The 16,754-nt window shown below is 54.0% G+C and overlaps 1 protein-coding gene across 2 annotated transcripts in view; it reads right to left on the reverse strand.

The window, feature by feature from the left end:
* DHX30 (DExH-box helicase 30) overlaps positions 1-16,754 on the reverse strand; it is a 31,330-nt gene that overhangs the window by 7,559 nt on the left and 7,017 nt on the right. Inside the window, exons 1-9 of one of the 2 annotated variants that reach the window (XM_021538982.1) lie at positions 15,695-15,799; positions 10,180-10,310; positions 7,986-8,096; positions 5,777-6,132; positions 4,978-5,104; positions 3,841-3,990; positions 3,260-3,412; positions 1,692-2,513; positions 507-585 (exon numbers count right to left, since the gene is read on the reverse strand). In XM_021538982.1, coding sequence (XP_021394657.1) covers positions 507-585; positions 1,692-2,513; positions 3,260-3,412; positions 3,841-3,990; positions 4,978-5,104; positions 5,777-6,132; positions 7,986-8,096; positions 10,180-10,310; positions 15,695-15,731 — 1,966 coding nt within the window. In that variant the 5' untranslated portion in view covers positions 15,732-15,799. Of the gene's footprint in view, positions 1-506; positions 586-1,691; positions 2,514-3,259; positions 3,413-3,840; positions 3,991-4,977; positions 5,105-5,776; positions 6,133-7,985; positions 8,097-10,179; positions 10,311-15,694; positions 15,800-16,754 lie in introns of those variants that run through there. The other variant, XM_021538984.1, reaches the window with a different exon arrangement.

Consider the following 16,754-nt stretch of genomic DNA (forward strand, 5'->3'; position numbering starts at 1 on the left):
CTGGAACACACCAGCACTTAAGAACACACAGCCTCTAAATCCAGGTGCTTTTCCCTAGCTAGAGACACATGTTTCCAGGGCAGAAAGCTACTACACTGCCTGGAGTTTGACAGTGAATACCCACGAGCTTTGAAACACTTAAATCTCTTGAAGTCACCTGAGAGTCCTGCCTTCCTCCCAAACACATCACCTTCCAGGCAAGGGTATTTGACAGGGATGAGACTCCAATAGAAAAGGTAATTAGGCAGCACAAGGCTCCCAGTGCTGGAGCACAAACAAGGCTTGGAGCAGCTGCCAGGACACTGAGGAGTCCAGCCCTTTCTTAGCTACAGACTCAGAATTTGCTCGTGCCCCATGGCTCACGACCACTTGGATCAGCAGGAAATCAAGGAGCCCTTGCACGAGAGGCTCAGCATCCCTTGCTTTGGTGTCTCTGCAAAGGCTCTGGAGGCTCCCCCTTCTCTCCCCCCAGCAGAAGGAAGAGCTCGGGGCGAGGCAGGACCCACCTGGCTCTCCGTGGGCATCGATCTGCAGCACGAGGTCGGTGATCAGGTCAAGGTCAAGGACGCACTCATCGTCGGATTGCTGGGTAGGACAGGACAGGGGGGTCAGGGGGTGGCAGCACAGCACAGGGACACTCCAAAGCACCTTCTGCAGGCAGCAAACGCCTCACTTGGACAGCCTGCCCAGGACTTGGAGCCAGGAGCCTGCTCTGGGCTCCATCTGGAGCCTGATCTGGTCACGAGTGCTGCCAGTTTCCCTGCTGTGCAGAGAGAACACACAGTCCCTTCCCACTGTCCAGATCTGCTGAACAGCACCTCACAAGTAACAGAATTCCCACAAGATTTTTGTGGACAAAACTGCCACATGCACCTGGGAGTTCAAATGCATCAGGCTCCGAGCAGGAGCTTCTGTAGCTCTCAGGAATTTGGAACAGACTACTAAAGCTCACATAAAATCCCTGCCACAACAGAAACAGGAAGAATGTCCTGGAGGCAATGGGATAGCCCAAGCGAGTTTGCTGATGATCCAGGACTGGGAGAAGTGGTTGATACTCCAGACACTTGCTCAGCCACAGGGAGGGATCTCTCCAGGCTGGCAAAATGGGCTGACAGACTCCAGACCAGCTGGTTGGACCAGAAAACATCTGGAGATGCTGGCTAACCTCTGTGAGTGTGTGACTCCATGACCCAGCACTGGTGTAGGATTACCCAGAGCACTGCACATGTCTGAGGGCATTTTCCAGGGGGACAGACCAGCTGCAGAAAGCAGCAATCAGGGAATTCAGTCATGCAGGACGGTGAGCACTGAGGTAACAGTGCTGGAAGCTACAGCCATCCCACTCCTGGGCCAGGCTTGCCTAGGGTGTGGAAACATTAAACTCTGTGTCTGTGTACACACAGCAATGAGCTCTCAGCCTACTCAAACATCAAACTTCCCATTAAAGGGAGACAAAAGCAACTAGACCCCAATGCAAAGTCATCTTTATACATAATTTAATCAAAATACTCTGAGGTTCTGCTAAGCTGACTTCACCTCACGAGGACTGGCATGGAGTTAAAGCTAAGCAAGCAGTGTGCAACAACCACAGGGAAGCAGGAGCAGTCCCAGGCCTGAACTGTCCCCCTGCTGATAGGCAGAAGCCAGTGCCCCATCCAAGGGGCCAGCTTCCCCCCTGGCTGCACACCCACCTTGATCTCGTAGTGCCGGTGTCGGTGCCGGCCCAGCTTGGCCAGGATCTCCTCCAGGTAGTATTCCTTCACCGGGTACATGAAGCCCGGCACCTTGACCACAGGGCAATCCCCAAAATAGTGGGAGAAGCGCTGGTTGTCCCCCGTGGCGCTCATGAGCACCAGGCGCAGGTCAGGGTTCAGCTTCTGGATGCCTTTGAGCAGGATGAGCAGGAAATCCGTGTTCACGTCCCGCTCGTGCACCTCGTCCACCACGACGTGGCTGACGCCCTCCAGGCTGGGGTTGCCCTGCAGCTTCCTGAGCAGGATGCCCACGGTGCAGAAGAGCAGGGCCCCTCCCCGGGCAGGGGGTTTGCTCTCCAGCCGCACCTGGTAGCCCACGTTCTTCCTCATGTTGGGCCCCAGCTCCTGCGCCACGCGCTGGGCGACCGAGATGGCGCTGATGCGGCGGGGCTGGGTGATGACCACGTTGCAGCGCGCGCCGCGGCCCTCCAGGATGTAGTGCTCCAGCAGCAGCTGCGGGATCCGCGTGGTCTTCCCGCAGCCCGTGTCTCCCGCTATCACCACCACGGGGTTCTGCTCGATGGCTGACAGGATGGTGTCCTTGTGAGGGTCTACTGGCAGCGGGTGGCTCTCCTGCCAGGAGGCTCCTCTCCTTTTCCAGAGGGCCAGCAGGTTCTGGCTGAGGCGCACTTCCTCTGCTTCCAGCATGGGGATGTAGGTCTTGCCCGTGATGGCGTCGCTGATCGCTCCCGATTCCTTGGTCAGGTTCATCATGTCATCGGCAATCCGGGGCCGGGACTCCCTGATGTCCACGGGATACTGGGAGAGGGGGAGAAAGCAGGCGAGGACAGCAAGGTTAGTACTGGTCCCACGAAGGACAGAAAGGAACAAGTGCCTGGAACAGACTCAGCCAGTCTGGCTTGGCCAAGGCTCTGCCAAGGTGTCCTCAGATCGTGGGTAACTCAGTCATGTTCTGAGCTGAGGTTATTTAAGTGAGAACTAATTTGGGCTGCCCCCTGTGTGCTTCCTGCTGCATTCCCTGTTTTAGGAGGGGTATTAGTGCTGCTGCCTGAACCGACAGGCACAGACCAGTAACTTCAGCTCTGCGATGCAACGGCCCCTCAAAGACAACTTTTGGAAACTATCAAGTTACACCACCACCCAGACACATAACTTGGGCAAAAGACAAGCTTTTGGCTAAGCCAGAAATATTCTGTCTTGGCAAAAGAAAAAAATGAAGTCCCACATCCCACAAGAAGAACTACAAGGAGCAAGAGGTCAGGAATTGTCTAGAATACAAATCAAAGCATTGGCCCAGATGTTAATGGCATTAAAAGTTGTTGAACTTTTAATCAGTCACATCTTCTGGATTCAACCTTAAGAACCCCCAAGTATTCCAAAAGGGAAGACCACTGCCCAGAAAGGGCAGCAAAGAGTGATCAGGTTTTGTGACAACAATCAAACCATGAATTCCCTCAACATTGTGACAGGAAACTTTCAAACACATCCAATTCCTGAAGTGAAAGGGGATCAGGCAAAGGGGATCCTCGGGGGCTGAGCCTTACGTGGTTCAGGTAGTTCTCAATCTTGCGCAGGGTGGCCTCAGGGACTTTGATGTGGCAGGGCTTCCTCTGGTTCTCGCCCAGCTCCCGCAGGGAAGTCATGTTGTACATGGCATGGCTCAGGGGGTTGTTGTTCTTGTCCACCAGGCCAAGGCTCTGCAGGGAACAGGCAAACAACACCATCAGGTCTGAGGCTGCTCACACCAAGGGCTGGGATACAGAGCACTTGGATCCCATGTTTGGATAGGCCAACTGCTTACCATCCCAAACCCATCAATTCCTGCTTTTCTTGCCACAGCAAGAAACCAGACACGATCCCACTCCAACTCTGGAGGACCACACACACCAGAACCAACCACCTGCCCTGATACTACACCTGCAAGTTCTCAAACAGATCCATTAAAGGAACAGCAGCCATGACTGCAAAACCCTCTTGCCGAGTCCCTTGCTGTGGTTCTGGCATGCTGCGAGTCCCAACGTTTTTTGCAAATAGATGTTTATTAAGCATTAGCTCATTACACAAGTCAAAGTTCAGGAAGTTTCCAGCATCCCTGCCAGGCTCAAACGCAGCGAGGGGCACTCACCTTCAGCTTCTGACAGGCCAGAGCTGCTGCCTTGTTCTCGGCCTCCACCTTGCGCCGGCCCTTGGCAGCGAAGGTCATGGGGCAGGGCCAGCGCAGCGTGAGCTTGCAGATCTTGGTCTTGGTGCCCACCGTGCGGAACTGCATGTACTCCTGCAGGAACGACAGCACCAGGCTCATGGGACAGCAGGGACCACCCAGCCCCTGCCCTGGCCCTGCACAGACACCCCAACAACCCCATCCTGTGCCTGGGAGCCGTGTCCAAACGCTCCTGGAGCTCTGACGGCCTCGAGGCTGTGCCCGTTCCTTGGGGAGCCTGGGCAGTGCCCAGCACCCTCTGGGGAAGAGCCTTGCCCTGATCTCCAGCTTGACCCTCCCTGGCCCAGCTCCAGCTGCTCCCTTGGGTCCTGTCCCTGTCACAGGGAGCAGAGATTGGAGCTGTCCCTTGGGAGGAGCTGCAGCCCCTGCTGAGCTCTGCCCTCAGTCTGCTCTGCTCCAGCTGAACCAACCCAGTGGCCTCAGTCACTCCTTGTGTGGCCCCTCTGACCTTTCACCATGGATTTTTTTGCTGGACTTGTTGGATTTTTTTCAAGTGAAGCACTAGAAGAAGATTACTGCACTGAATCCCCAGTTCACAAGGCGCTGTCTAAGCCAAAGTGAGAGCAGACAGCTGTGGGGAACATCCTGAGAGCCTCAGGGTGGAGCTCAGCTCCTTCCTGCTGAGCACACAAGCTCTGGGAGGTGGGTGACACATCCCGGGAAGGAGGATCACCGGATACGGGCAAGAATGGAGCTGTGGAAAGATTCTATCAGCACAGAAGTTACACATTGCTCCCAGCAACACAAACTTGTGCTTCTTGCAGGTATATGGGGAAAGGAAACCTTAGAAAATACCTCCTTCATTCAGATAGCAGCTCCTGTACTGCCCTGGCCTCAGGAGCAGTATTCCTCAGGGTTCTGTTACGACATTCCCTCCAGTTCTGACCACGAAGTCTTTCCTTTGCTGTTCACACTGATTTCTCTAGGCCTAGTTTTAACTTCCCTCCTCTCCCCAGTTCTGCTGCCCAAAGAAAGCATCCAAAATGATTCCAGGTGGAGCCCCTGGGCTTCCTCCCTGGCAGGGGTCAGACAGCACCTTACCTTGACTGTGGAGGAAGAGGTTGCAATCTGAATCACTTGGGCCAGGAGGTTTTTGGGAAGTGGGAACTGCGTCAGGGCACGGATGGCAGTGTTGTCGTCTGTCATTTCAATGGAACTCCCTCCTCGGCTGCGTGGGACATGAGGAGAGTTGGATGTACAAATGCCCACCTGTGCTCAGACCTGCCTCACTCCAGGAGTGCTACTGAGCTCTGAAACGACTCAGTTGAAGCCCAGGTAATTCTGGTGATGGGCAGAGTCCAGCTGTCCCTTGCTACTAAAATCTGTCAGCCACAACCACCCAGCCCAGCAAAGCCACCTATTACAGAGGAATCAAACCTTTACACCAAGGCTGCAAACTAGATAGCATCAACAGATTGAGACAGATTTAATTAATACATAATTCTGAATTTAAAAAACACACCACACCTTACAGATCTTGCTCCTGCTGCCGAGTAAAAATCCAAGATTTGTACTCCCCAGGCAGCTATGGGGATGGAAGAGAACAGATTTAACACTGCCCTCAAAACCAGGGTGGTCAAAATCTGGTGTCTTTAGGCACATGCACCACTTCTGGGGATGGAAATGTCTTTAGGCACAGAAGAATCAGGCAGGTAACAAGACTGGCAGCAGTCTCTCCACAGGGCAGAGCTGCAGAGAAAAGTCTATGCATTCCCTGGATGGCAGCCAGGTACAAGACCAGGCTGCCCCACTATTCCTTTGGCCCACCTCCAGGCCCCCCCAGCTACAGGAAAACCCTCCCTTCCTTCTGCCCTGGCTCAGCATTCCCAGTCAGACCCACCTGGCGTCTCTGCCGGGGGTCCGGGCGTCCTGGTGTGCCATGGGCAGGTAATCCGAGACATCGATGGCCTCCTCCTCCAGCTCCCCCTCCTCCAGCTCCCCCTCCTCCAGCTCCCCTTCCTCCAGCTCCTCCCTCCTCATGGCTTTGGGCATCCTGCCCTGCTCCATGGGCTGGATGGCATCGTCGGGCTCCATGCGGCGCCAGCAGGTGGACAGGTCGGCGAGGGAGGGGCCGGACTTGGAGCGCCACTTGCCCTCGGAGCACCAGCGCTCGTCGGGACAGCCCAGCTGGTCGGCCAGCAGCCGGTACTTGGCCGCGTCGAAGAGCTCGTTGCGGGGCCCCAGCAAGCCCCAGCCCTGCAGAGAGAAGGGGCAGCTCTGGGAACCCCCACCCTGCTGGGGATGACGGGGCAGGAGCGGCCTCCCCCTTGCCCACGCACAGGCAGAGCGAGGAAAGGCACCTGCAGGAGCTCTGAGCTTCCCCACTGCTCTGTCCCAGCGGCAATCTGGTCCCTGCCCTCCCTTCCCAGGGTACGGCCCTCAGCCCCACACAGCTCCTCAGAATGGGTGGGCCGGGAGTTCCTGGCCTTTTACAAACTCTTGGCTGTATTTAGCACCCTCAAGTTTTGAAACCACCCTTTGGAGCAGGAAATGCATCTTTTTGGGAAGGCTAATCTGAAGTAGCATAATCTGGGATAATACAGGGTGAGAATTCAGGGAATGGTTCATCTCCTTCTATCTCCCAGGAACACTTATTTGTACAAGCAGCAGGAAAATGTCCTGAAGAAGCCTGCAGCAATTAAAATCTTTCCTGCCATCACCATTTAGGACTGAATCTTGCAGGAAACTCCAGACATATCCAGAGTGCAGCACACACCATTTTGGAATTACCACACTGCTACAATAAGTTCTAGCTTTAATTTTAATAAATTAAACGTTACAACTGTAGGCCATTTAATGGACTTAATGGCCCTACATTAGAAAAAGCTGTATTATTTTGTGCTGTGGGAGTGCCTAAGTCATCAAAGTTCACCTGGCTCGCTGCTCTACTCAAAGCCTCTGTATTCACTCTCTGCACTAATTAGACATTAACAATTTTCTTGGACTGATGACTTTTTAAGGCAGCATTTTAGCTCTTTTTATAGCTGTGATCACACAAGGCCTCCCACCCCAAGGGTCTTCTGCCAGGTTCCAGTTTAGCTGGCAAAGAAAGCTTTGCACGTTCAATCTGTGGTTTCAGGTGGTTGGGTTTTGGTTTAAGCTCTAAAGTACACTTCAGCCATTTCCAAAAAAACTAGGGGAAAATGTATTAGTAGGGTATTTTCCTTCCTTTGAAAACTTCCAGGGTCTCAAAGAAAACAGGGAACTGGACTAGAGAGGATGAACCAGTATGTATTCCCAGTGAGTGCTGACTGAGTGAGGTGCAATGAAGTCAGTGAGTGAAGCAAATTTTGCTGATCACAGAATTAGAGGACCAGTTTAAGCAGCTGAAGAAGCTGAGTTTTCACACTGCCCTCCTGAATTTCTGAAGGCTGGCTATTTCCTCAAAGAGCATTCTGATCAACAAGCAAATCAAAAGCTGTCTCACTGCCAGAGCATCCTCAGCATCCTCTCCTGAGCACAGAGATCCCCCTGTTCCCACTGAATAGATTAACAGGAAACTCCAAAATCAGTCTCACTTGCTCAAGGTAACACAGAACCACCAGGGGCAGAGCTGGAGATAAAACTGCATCTTTTTCACACCTTCAAGAGTGACCTTTATAGTTTTCCTGTGCCTGTTTGATACTGGCTGCACACATCCATTTCCAGCTGTAAATAAGTGCCAAACAAAGCATAACTGGGGAGTAATAGTGAATTACTACATGTAATTGCCACACTGGCTTTGATGAAGAGGAAACAGGAGGCTCTGAATGTTGTACAACTGCAAACACACCCAGCTGCACTGGCAGAAGTGGGAGTTAGTGACCAGCAAACCCATCTGAGGGAAACTCTACTCGCTGTAGATGCTGAGGCTAAGGAGTTGATGAAAAGGAACAAAAGGAACAGGGACCAGGACTACCTGAGGCATGTGGGATTTTGAGCTCAAATGGATTCAGACTCAGGTCTTGGCCCTCTACCCCTGACTAGCAGAGGGGCCAGCTAAGGGAGTGCACAGACAAAGAGCAAGCTCCCATCAGCAGGCCAGGCTGGCTGCACACAGCAGGGCTCACCTTGAAGAGCTGACACGCCGCAGCCGCCGCCTGCCGCTCCGCATCGATCTTCTTGGTCCCATAGCCCTCCACCTCCACATTCTTCGGCCACTTTATATGGAGAGTGACTTTCTGAAAGGCAAGGAGAACCACAGGGTGAGCCAGGGCAAGCTCTCCCCTCCACCAGAGCACACCCACTGCAAACATCGCTGCACTCCAGGCTAAGAGAAATACAGAAGAAAATGGAACAAACGTCTTGGTCCCTTCACGGGAAGCTCCACAGCAGCAGCAGTGCAAGAAAAGGCAGAGCGGGGCACAGAGGTGCCACAGCCCCACAGGAGCTGCAGGGCTGAGGTCCAGCATGGCCTGTGGTGCCACAGTGTGTCAGCTCCCAGGGATAAATGCCAGGAGGGCATTGCAGGAACAATTCCATCCCAGGGCTGCCCCTCTGCACACTGCAGCAGCCAGAGCGTGCCCTGGAGCAAATCCCCTCTCCAACACCTTCCAGTTGCAACAGCCAGGAAATCTTCCCAGCTGCTTCCTCACTGCAATGGAAGCAGCACAGGGCTGCCTCAGCTCCCAGGCACTCCAGCATTCACCAGGCACAGGAGCACCCAGCTCCAGCCCAACACAAGCCCTGGCAGAACCACAGCTCCTGCCAGGGAGCACAGAAAACCTGCAGAGGCAAGGAATGCTGAGAGCTGAACTCTGTCCTCTTCAAAGAAGTGCTCCAAATCAAGAGCTCGCTCAGCTCCTGGCCCTGCAGATGCCACAAGGCTCCAAGAGGGAAATGCCCAGGGAATTCTCTCCTGCTTCTGCAGCACAGATGAAAGGCAGCAGTGGATCCCCCAAGGCTGGAGACAGGCTCCTGACTCCCCAGCACCTGGCTGGCTGCCTTCCTGCCCCTGCACCTGGCTCAGGGAGGGAATTGCTATGGGTTTTGCCTCGGGCACAGCCTGGAAAGCACAGACCTGCTGGGAAAAAAGGTGTCTCAGGAAGGCCAAGTGCTCACAACCCCTTGTTCACATCCAACAAGAGCTCTCCAGGCTCTCAGCTGGGTTGTTTTTAAATTGTGAGCCAACCCTCATTTTTTCCCAAGGCTCCTTTATCTCCTTTATCGTTTTCCTGGTTTAGTTTTTTGTTTCAATCTGAAGTTACTCTCCACATTAATCTATTTAAGTGCTGGCAAGAATGGGAACCAATTACACAAACTAAAGCGATGAGGCACTGCCTGGGGTATTCCGAATTTTAGGGATGAGGCACTGGCTATGGTATTCCAAAATTTAAGCTGGGAAACTGCACTACTGCTTGAGAAAGAGCAAGAAAAACAAACAAAAATAATGAAGGACTCTGAAGCAACATTACTAACGTATCCCCAAAAATCCAGGGATGCTTAAAAAGGATGTGGCAATAAAAACTGTCTGGGAAACTTTAGACAGAATGCTGTTGGAAAATGTTAAGCCTTCAGAACTGAGTCTTTTCCTGGAATGTAGGTTACAGTTAAACTTCAGCTGGAAAGGGCTTTCAGCTCTGGAATGAGAGCTGGTGTGGCAGGAGGAGGCACAGCCTTGGCCATGGAGCACCATTAGGTGAGAATTCCTGCTCAGTTCATAGCTCAGACACCGATTTGGGGCTCGGGCATCCCAGTGACAGCTCAAAGCAACTGGAAAACTGTTTGCTTGGGACTCCTCTGCTTCATTTAACAAACAAAGAGGCTGTATTTCATTCTGCTCCTAAGTACTATCAGAAGCCTCCCTCCATTGCAAAGAAACTCCTCTTTTCTGGTCACAATTGGACATTTTAGGCTTCAGAATTTGTTCTGTCGGAATTTACAATCAAATCTAGGGGTCTGCAGGGCTACAATAAAGCTTTTCAATCATAATTTTCTAAGGTAGTAGGACACCTTCAAGCACATTTAAGCAACAGACTATGTGTCTTTCTGCTGAGAAAGGCCAGATACAGCAAGTAATTTAAAAGAAAAATATCCACACAAAAAAGAGGAACAGCACCTGCATTTACACACCTTTAAAACACACAAAGATCAGGAAAAATATAAAGAAGTGAGAATATTTCTTGTCTGAAAGATTATCACACAACTTTTAAGTGGAATTAAAACTCTCCTATGATTTTCTCTAGGTAGCTACTTCCAGGATTAGCAGTTCTGTGGCTCCCTTCCCACTCTCTGTGTCCCACCCTTCCAGCAGCATGGGATTACCTTTTTCCTTGGCCCGTTAGTGTGGATGTACACCAGCTTGTCCCTCGCATGGGAAATGCCCAGGGCTCGGCCAATCACACTGTTGAGCAAGTTTTTAGGCTGTGGAAATTCCTTTAGTAAGTCTCTGGAATCTGGAAAAAAAACCAAAGAGGAGCTAAATGTCTCCCAATTGCTGTGCAGTCCCATTCCAGCTCTGGCTCCTGGGGAGGACGGGGGGCAGGCAGAGGGTCCAGGATTCACCTGCAGCATCTCCAGGCACCAGCGAGCTCCTGGATCCCCGAGGTTGGGAAAGACCTCCAGGATCATCAAATCAACCCTGTGCCCAATGCCCACCTTGTCCCCAGCCCTGAGAGCCATGTCCAGGTGTTCCTGGGACACCTCCAGGGATGGGCACTCCAGATCTCCCTGGTCTGCCCCTGCCAAGCCCTGAGCACCCTTTCCAGGGGGAAATTCCTGCTGCTGTCCACCCTGACCTCCCCTGGCCCAGCCTGAGGCCGTTCCCTCTCCTCCTGTCCCTGTTCCCCTGGCTGTCCCCTCCTGTCAGGAGCTGTGCAGAGCCACAGGGTCCCCCCTGATCCCCTTTTCTCCAGGCTGAGCCCCTTCCCAGCTCCCCCAGCCCCTTCCCAGCTCCATTCCCTGGACACTCCAGCCCCTCCAGGGCTCCCCTGCTCAGAGGGGCTCAGAGCTGCCCCCAGGATTCCAGGGGGTCCCTCAGCAGGGCCAGCACAGGGGACAATCCCTGCCCTGCGCCGTGCCCACACTGGGGCTGGCACCACCAGGGGCCGTCGGCCTCTTGCCCACCCGGGCACCCCTGGGCTCAGGTCCAGCCCCTGTCACCAGCATGGAGCCGGTGCTGTTTCCCCACCAGCTCTGTTTGTGTCACTCCTCAATATCAAAACCCAGCTGAGCATTAACAACTTTGCACGATTTGGGCGTTTGCAACGTCCCCCCCAGCCGTGGGTTAAATCCAGGATCTCACAAGGTACACATGAGATCCAACCAGCAGTAGGAACAAGAAAAAATGCCTGAGGACTTCTTCCTGAAATGACTGAGATGGCTGGATTAGAGCCTGGGAATGTGGTTTAGTACTGAACTGCCCAGAGAACCCCCTGGAAAGAAGTTTGCCAACAGGGTCTGGAGACACAGCAGCCCCAGAGGCAGCAGGACAGAGGGCAGGTGGGACTGGCCTCTGCCCCCACAGGGAAATGTTGCTCAGGGTACAGCAGGGAGGGGATGTTCATGGTCAGATCAAATCACTCATTTAAAATAATAATAACAATAATAAAACCCCACAAAGCCATGTCACACCCACCTCCTGTCCCAGTCTCCTCCCTGACCAACTCCAGCTTTTCTCACCTGCCCCACTGCCATGGCCAGCACTGGGAAGGGCCTTTTTTTGCAGCAGCAGGTCCAGCGTGATCAGATCAATGTGATAACAATTCTGGATGTTCCAACACCTCACAGACTCACAGCTCCAACTGTGGAGAGGGGCAGCTGCCCCTTCTCCCAGGCTCCAACACTCCCACTGAGGCAGACATGCAGGGAGCCAATCTGCAGCCCTAATCCCACAGAAAGCCAAGGCAGGAAAAGGAAACCCACACGTTTTTGCTGGGCTCACAAGTAAATCAGCCAGTCCTGCAGGTACCAAAAGCTGCACAAGGGAACAGGGAGAGGGATGGGATCTCCTCTCTGCAGCACCAAGCACAGCTCACTCAGCCTCATCCCACACACGCTCCCTGGGCAGCCAGGACTTGGGTAACCTCCCTGCACACCACCCTGGGGGTGAGCATTCCCTCTTAAGAGAGTTTCTACATCCCCTGCAGGAATCCAGAGTGAGTTTCAGCAATGAATCAGAAGCCAGCACAGAGATCACTGGTACTGAAACCAGAATTTCCAACTGAGCCACCAAATCCAAGGAGAAAGGAGGAGCCAAGAGTCACTCACTTGAGCATCACCAAGATGTGCCACCATGGTCTGATGGAAACTGATTCTGGAGTTAGTGTCGTGAAAAACACAGGAGCTGTAGGCAATCCCAGAATGGTTTGGGTTGGAAAGATCCATGAAGATCTTGCATTCATTTATTTAACAGATGGGCAGGGGCACCTATCCCAGGCTGCTCCAAGCCCATCCAGCCTGGCCTTGGACACTTCCCGAGATGTTCAAGAGGAATTTAGGAGAGGCTCTGTCCCACAGGCAGTGGAAGAGATTCTCTCTGAGAAGCTGCTCATTACAGTGATGTCCCAGGAGGGCCCAGCTGGAAGGGAGCAACTGGGAAACCACAGGAGATTCAGAGAGAGCAGAGTTGTGCCGTGCCACTGCAGGCCTGACACTGCCTTGGACATTTGGCTAAGGAGAACAAAAAGCCATTGCTGATCCCATCACCCTCTCCAGCCAAACCCAGCAGCCTGGTCCACAGCTCAGCACAGAAGATGCACTGGTGACACTCAGTTTTGAAACTGCTTCTTGTATACCATAGAAGAACCACCTGGATCTCGAGAAATGCTTTCAGTAGCCTTGGATAACTCCAGGGGAATTGCAGGAATTACTCTGATTTATGAACACAATTTGTCCATGAATTACCTTCTATATATTGGCCAAGGGAGAAGGAAAATGGTCTCAGCCTTATGAAAAACTATAAGCCAATTTTCTCTAATTATACGGCAGATGTGCTATTTCTATCTACTGAAGCAAATCCCTCTATATTCAGACTTTGGCCTGCTCAGGAAAACTGGAAAAGTGTCCAAGATTTTGGCACTCTGCAGTTCTATTCCATTCCACATTGCTGGGACTTGCAGAGGGAGGAGCAGTAACACAGCTCCCAAATGCACCATTCAATTCACTAATTAAAAAGAAAAGCAAAAAGCAAACCTCCAGCACCAGGCTGGTGATTCGGCTTCCAGTTGTTTCCTCTTTCACAAACAATAACCTGGGAAATTCTGTGATAAGGGGTGTGCAACTCATTTTTTTAATGCCCTCCTAGTGCAATTACTTACAACAAAGGCGCTTTCTCACATTCTGAGGTGACTCCTCAGTGAAGACTAAATATTTAATCTGCTCTAGAGAGGAAAATAGGATCTGTGACTAACAAAGCCCAGTTCTGGTGACAGCTCAGGCTTGGAATTCCCAACGAGGTGCAGTGGTTTCTCCCCAGCTGACAATGCCACACTCAGCACCACGTTCTGACTGTGCCAAGGGCTGCTGGATCACCTTCAGCCCATTCCTGCCCCAGTTCCAGAGCTGAGAGGATCTTATCCTGCAGGAAGCCATCCCTCCCTTGAAGCTTTTACAGGAACAACTGCAGAACTGGATCTGCAGAATGTTCCCTTCCCTGCCAAATGGGATTTCTCAGCATCTTGCTCCAAGGAGCGTCTCAGGTCTGCCACAGCTGAGGGTGGATGTTTGGGTGGGAATCGTGTCAGTGGGAGCACAAGGAGTACAACCCAAAACTCCCCAAACCGAGCCACACGTGACACCCAAACCACGGCTCTGACATAACGAAGGAATATTAAAAGCCTGTCTTGGACAGCAGACAAGTCAGGGTGGGGCTATCAAAGAAGCCAATTAACTAATTAAAGTTCCTCAAAGCCAGTAAGTGCTTTAGCTTAATTTGATTGTGAAAGTCCAGGGTAATTCCAAGCTACGCTGAAAACCACAAAAACCAGACCCCAAAACCAACAAACCACAAAGCTGGAGAGCCCCAGCCTCCTCCAAACCCCAACCAACGTGAGGAGTGGAAACACTCAGGTACCAGAGCACAAACAAAACAGCCCAAAGTCTTGTTCAAGGAGGACAGAGGACATCCATCAGTTTCTCTCCAGTTCTACTCCCTGGAAAAGTAACAAACGAGCACCAAGGACAAACTGTCAAAGACAAAAATCCTCAAGCCATGACAAATTCAAGTAATAAATCCAAAAGTGTTTCCAAGACATCAAAAATCCCCAAGGAAGTAAAGAAGCCCTGTGGCTCCACAATATCCATTTCACAAGGAATTAGCCCAGACATGTTCCACTGCAGAGATGGAGGGAAACACAGGAGGTTCCACCTGGCAGCTTAGCTTGGAGTACACCAAAGCACGGCTTTGGGGGAATTTGGGGGGTTTGAAACCATCCCTGAGCTCCCAAACCCCCCTGTCTGAGCCAAAACCCTGAAGCCTCAATAACAACAGGGATCTAACAGTGACTTTCTGAAGCTGGCCTGGGTCTGAGTGGATTTTTCCATATTTGCATCCAAGGCTAATAACAAAGCAGCCAAATGAGCACAGCTAATGAGACATCAGCTCACAAGCTGAGGGCTCAGAACCAACCTCAGAAAGAGGTTTTTCAAATGACACTTCTCATCTCCACGTGTTCAAGGAGCAGCTGGACAGGTAGGGCAGGTTCACTAGACCCTGAGGGCTTTTATTTGTTCATCCAAAACAAATCCATTACTGGAAACAATTCCAGTATCACCACACTCCCATCTCAAGATCAAGAGCCTTCCATGGTCAATCCATCGTACAAACTGGGAGGATGAGTGAACTGAAGACCAAAAATAAAAGTACTCAGAGACTGTCTGAAAACAAGTTAGAAAAAAGTGATGCGGGATGAAGTACAAAAGAAGAAAGAAGAGAAAAAAAATCCTGGCTTATTCCTTTTCTCAGGCAACACCTGAAGCAGCTCGTTAAACAATAATTTGGGGTGGTTCAGCACTTGCTTTAGCAGGGAGGTAATTTGCTTAGTTGAAGAGCTTGTATTTAACAACTGAAACACCATCCCACTCTGAACTCCAAGATGAAACTCGGTAGCTTCTGAAAGATAAATGGAACCAAGATCCAAAGAATCCAGAAATTACTGAGAAAATAATAACCTTAATAATGCTGAGGCATGGGAAAAAAAACCACCAAACACAGAAGCATGAGGGCTGAGAAAAAAATGTTCAAATACAATAACACTTCACGTTTTCAAAACACAGCCCACGAAAGAAAACTGAAACCAAAACAGCGATTTTTTGTAAGGAAAAATGGTTCAAGTCACAACCTCTGGCACAAAACCACTCTCATCTCTCCACTCTCATCTCTCTAAGCTCCAAGTGTTCTCCACGCTCCACAATCCAACAAAAAGCGATTGAAAACATGACACCACAGCCGAGTTTTAAACATTCTCTTACAGCAGCGACAACTCCGAAGGCATTCACCCTTCCCACCGGGGCCCGCGCACCGCCGGCATCCGACCGGGGAAAACCTTCCGGGCTGCGGCCCCGGGCCCGGCGCCGCGGACCCGGCCCGGGGCCGCCCCGCCGGAGCCGCGCGATCCCGGGCACGGAGAGCGGGGAGCGGCGCTCACGGCGAGCGGCGGCGCCCGGCCGCTCTCCGCCGCAGCCCCGCGGGGATTCTCCGCCCGCGTCAGCCGCGGGAGGCGGCCGGAGTTCCGCCCAGGCCCGGCCCCGCGACCTTGAGGGGAATCACCGGGAAACCCGAGCGCGGGCGGCAAAGGGCCGGCGGGGCGGCCGCGCGGCAGCCCCGCGCTCCCCCCGGTACCTGCGCAGCTCGGCGGCTCCTCTCCCTGGCCGCGCATCCCGGTCCCGGCGGAGCCGCGGGAAGAAGGGAGGGACTGAGGGAGGGATGTGGCGGCTCCCCCGCCCCGCCGCGGGCCCGGGCTCGCCCCTCCCTTCCGCTGCGCCGCGCGGGGCCCCGAGCGCCGGCCCGCCGCTCACCCTGCGCCGCCTCGGGCTCCTCCTCGTCCTCCTCGTCCCGGCGGGGCTCGGCGGGCCCGCGGGAGGCCGAGCAGAGCCCGCGGGGCCCCGCGCAGGGCCCGCGGGGGCCGCGGCAGAGGCGCAGCGGCCCCGCCGCCTGCAGCAGCAGCCCCAGCGCCGCCATCTTGGGCCGCCCCGCGCCCGCGGGCCGCGCCGGCAGCGCCCCCCGGCGGCCGGGAGGACCGAGAGCGGCCCGGCGGGCGGCGAGGGACCCGGAGCGGAGCCGGAGCAGGAGCCGCTGCCCGGCCCGGCCCGGCCCGGCCCGGCCCGCCGCGCTCTGGGGCTCCGCTGGGCCGCGCTCCGGGGCTCCGGACCCGCCGCGCTCCGGGGCTCCGCTGGGCCGCGCTCCGGGGCTCCGGGCCCGCCGCGCTCCGGGGCTCCGGGCCCGCCGCGCTCCGGGGCTCCGGGCCCGCCGCGCTCCGGGGCTCCGGGCCCGCAGCACTCCCAGGGCTCCGGGGCCGCCGCGCTCCCGGACCCGCCGCGCTCCGGGGCTCCGCTGGGCCGCGCTCCGGGGCTCCTGGGCCGTGCGGCACCGGGAACTGCGGTGGGAGAACACCGGGAATTCCAGCCATAGGGACACCGGGGATAACAGCCGAGGAGCACCGGGAATCGCGGCCATAGGGACTCCGGGGATAGCGGCCATGGGGAGCGCCGGGAATTCCAGCCAGCCATAGGGACACCGGGAATTCCGGCCGGGGAGAACCGGGAATCGTGGACGGGGAACACCGGGAAGTCCGGCCGGGGAGCATCGGGAATCAGGGCCATGGGAACACCGGGAATTCCAGCCATAGAGACAGCGGGGATAGTGGCCGGGGAACACCGGGAATCAGGGCCATAGGAACACC

The sequence above is a fragment of the Lonchura striata genome, chromosome 1, assembly GCF_046129695.1.
Source record: "Lonchura striata isolate bLonStr1 chromosome 1, bLonStr1.mat, whole genome shotgun sequence".
NCBI lineage: Eukaryota > Metazoa > Chordata > Aves > Passeriformes > Estrildidae > Lonchura > Lonchura striata.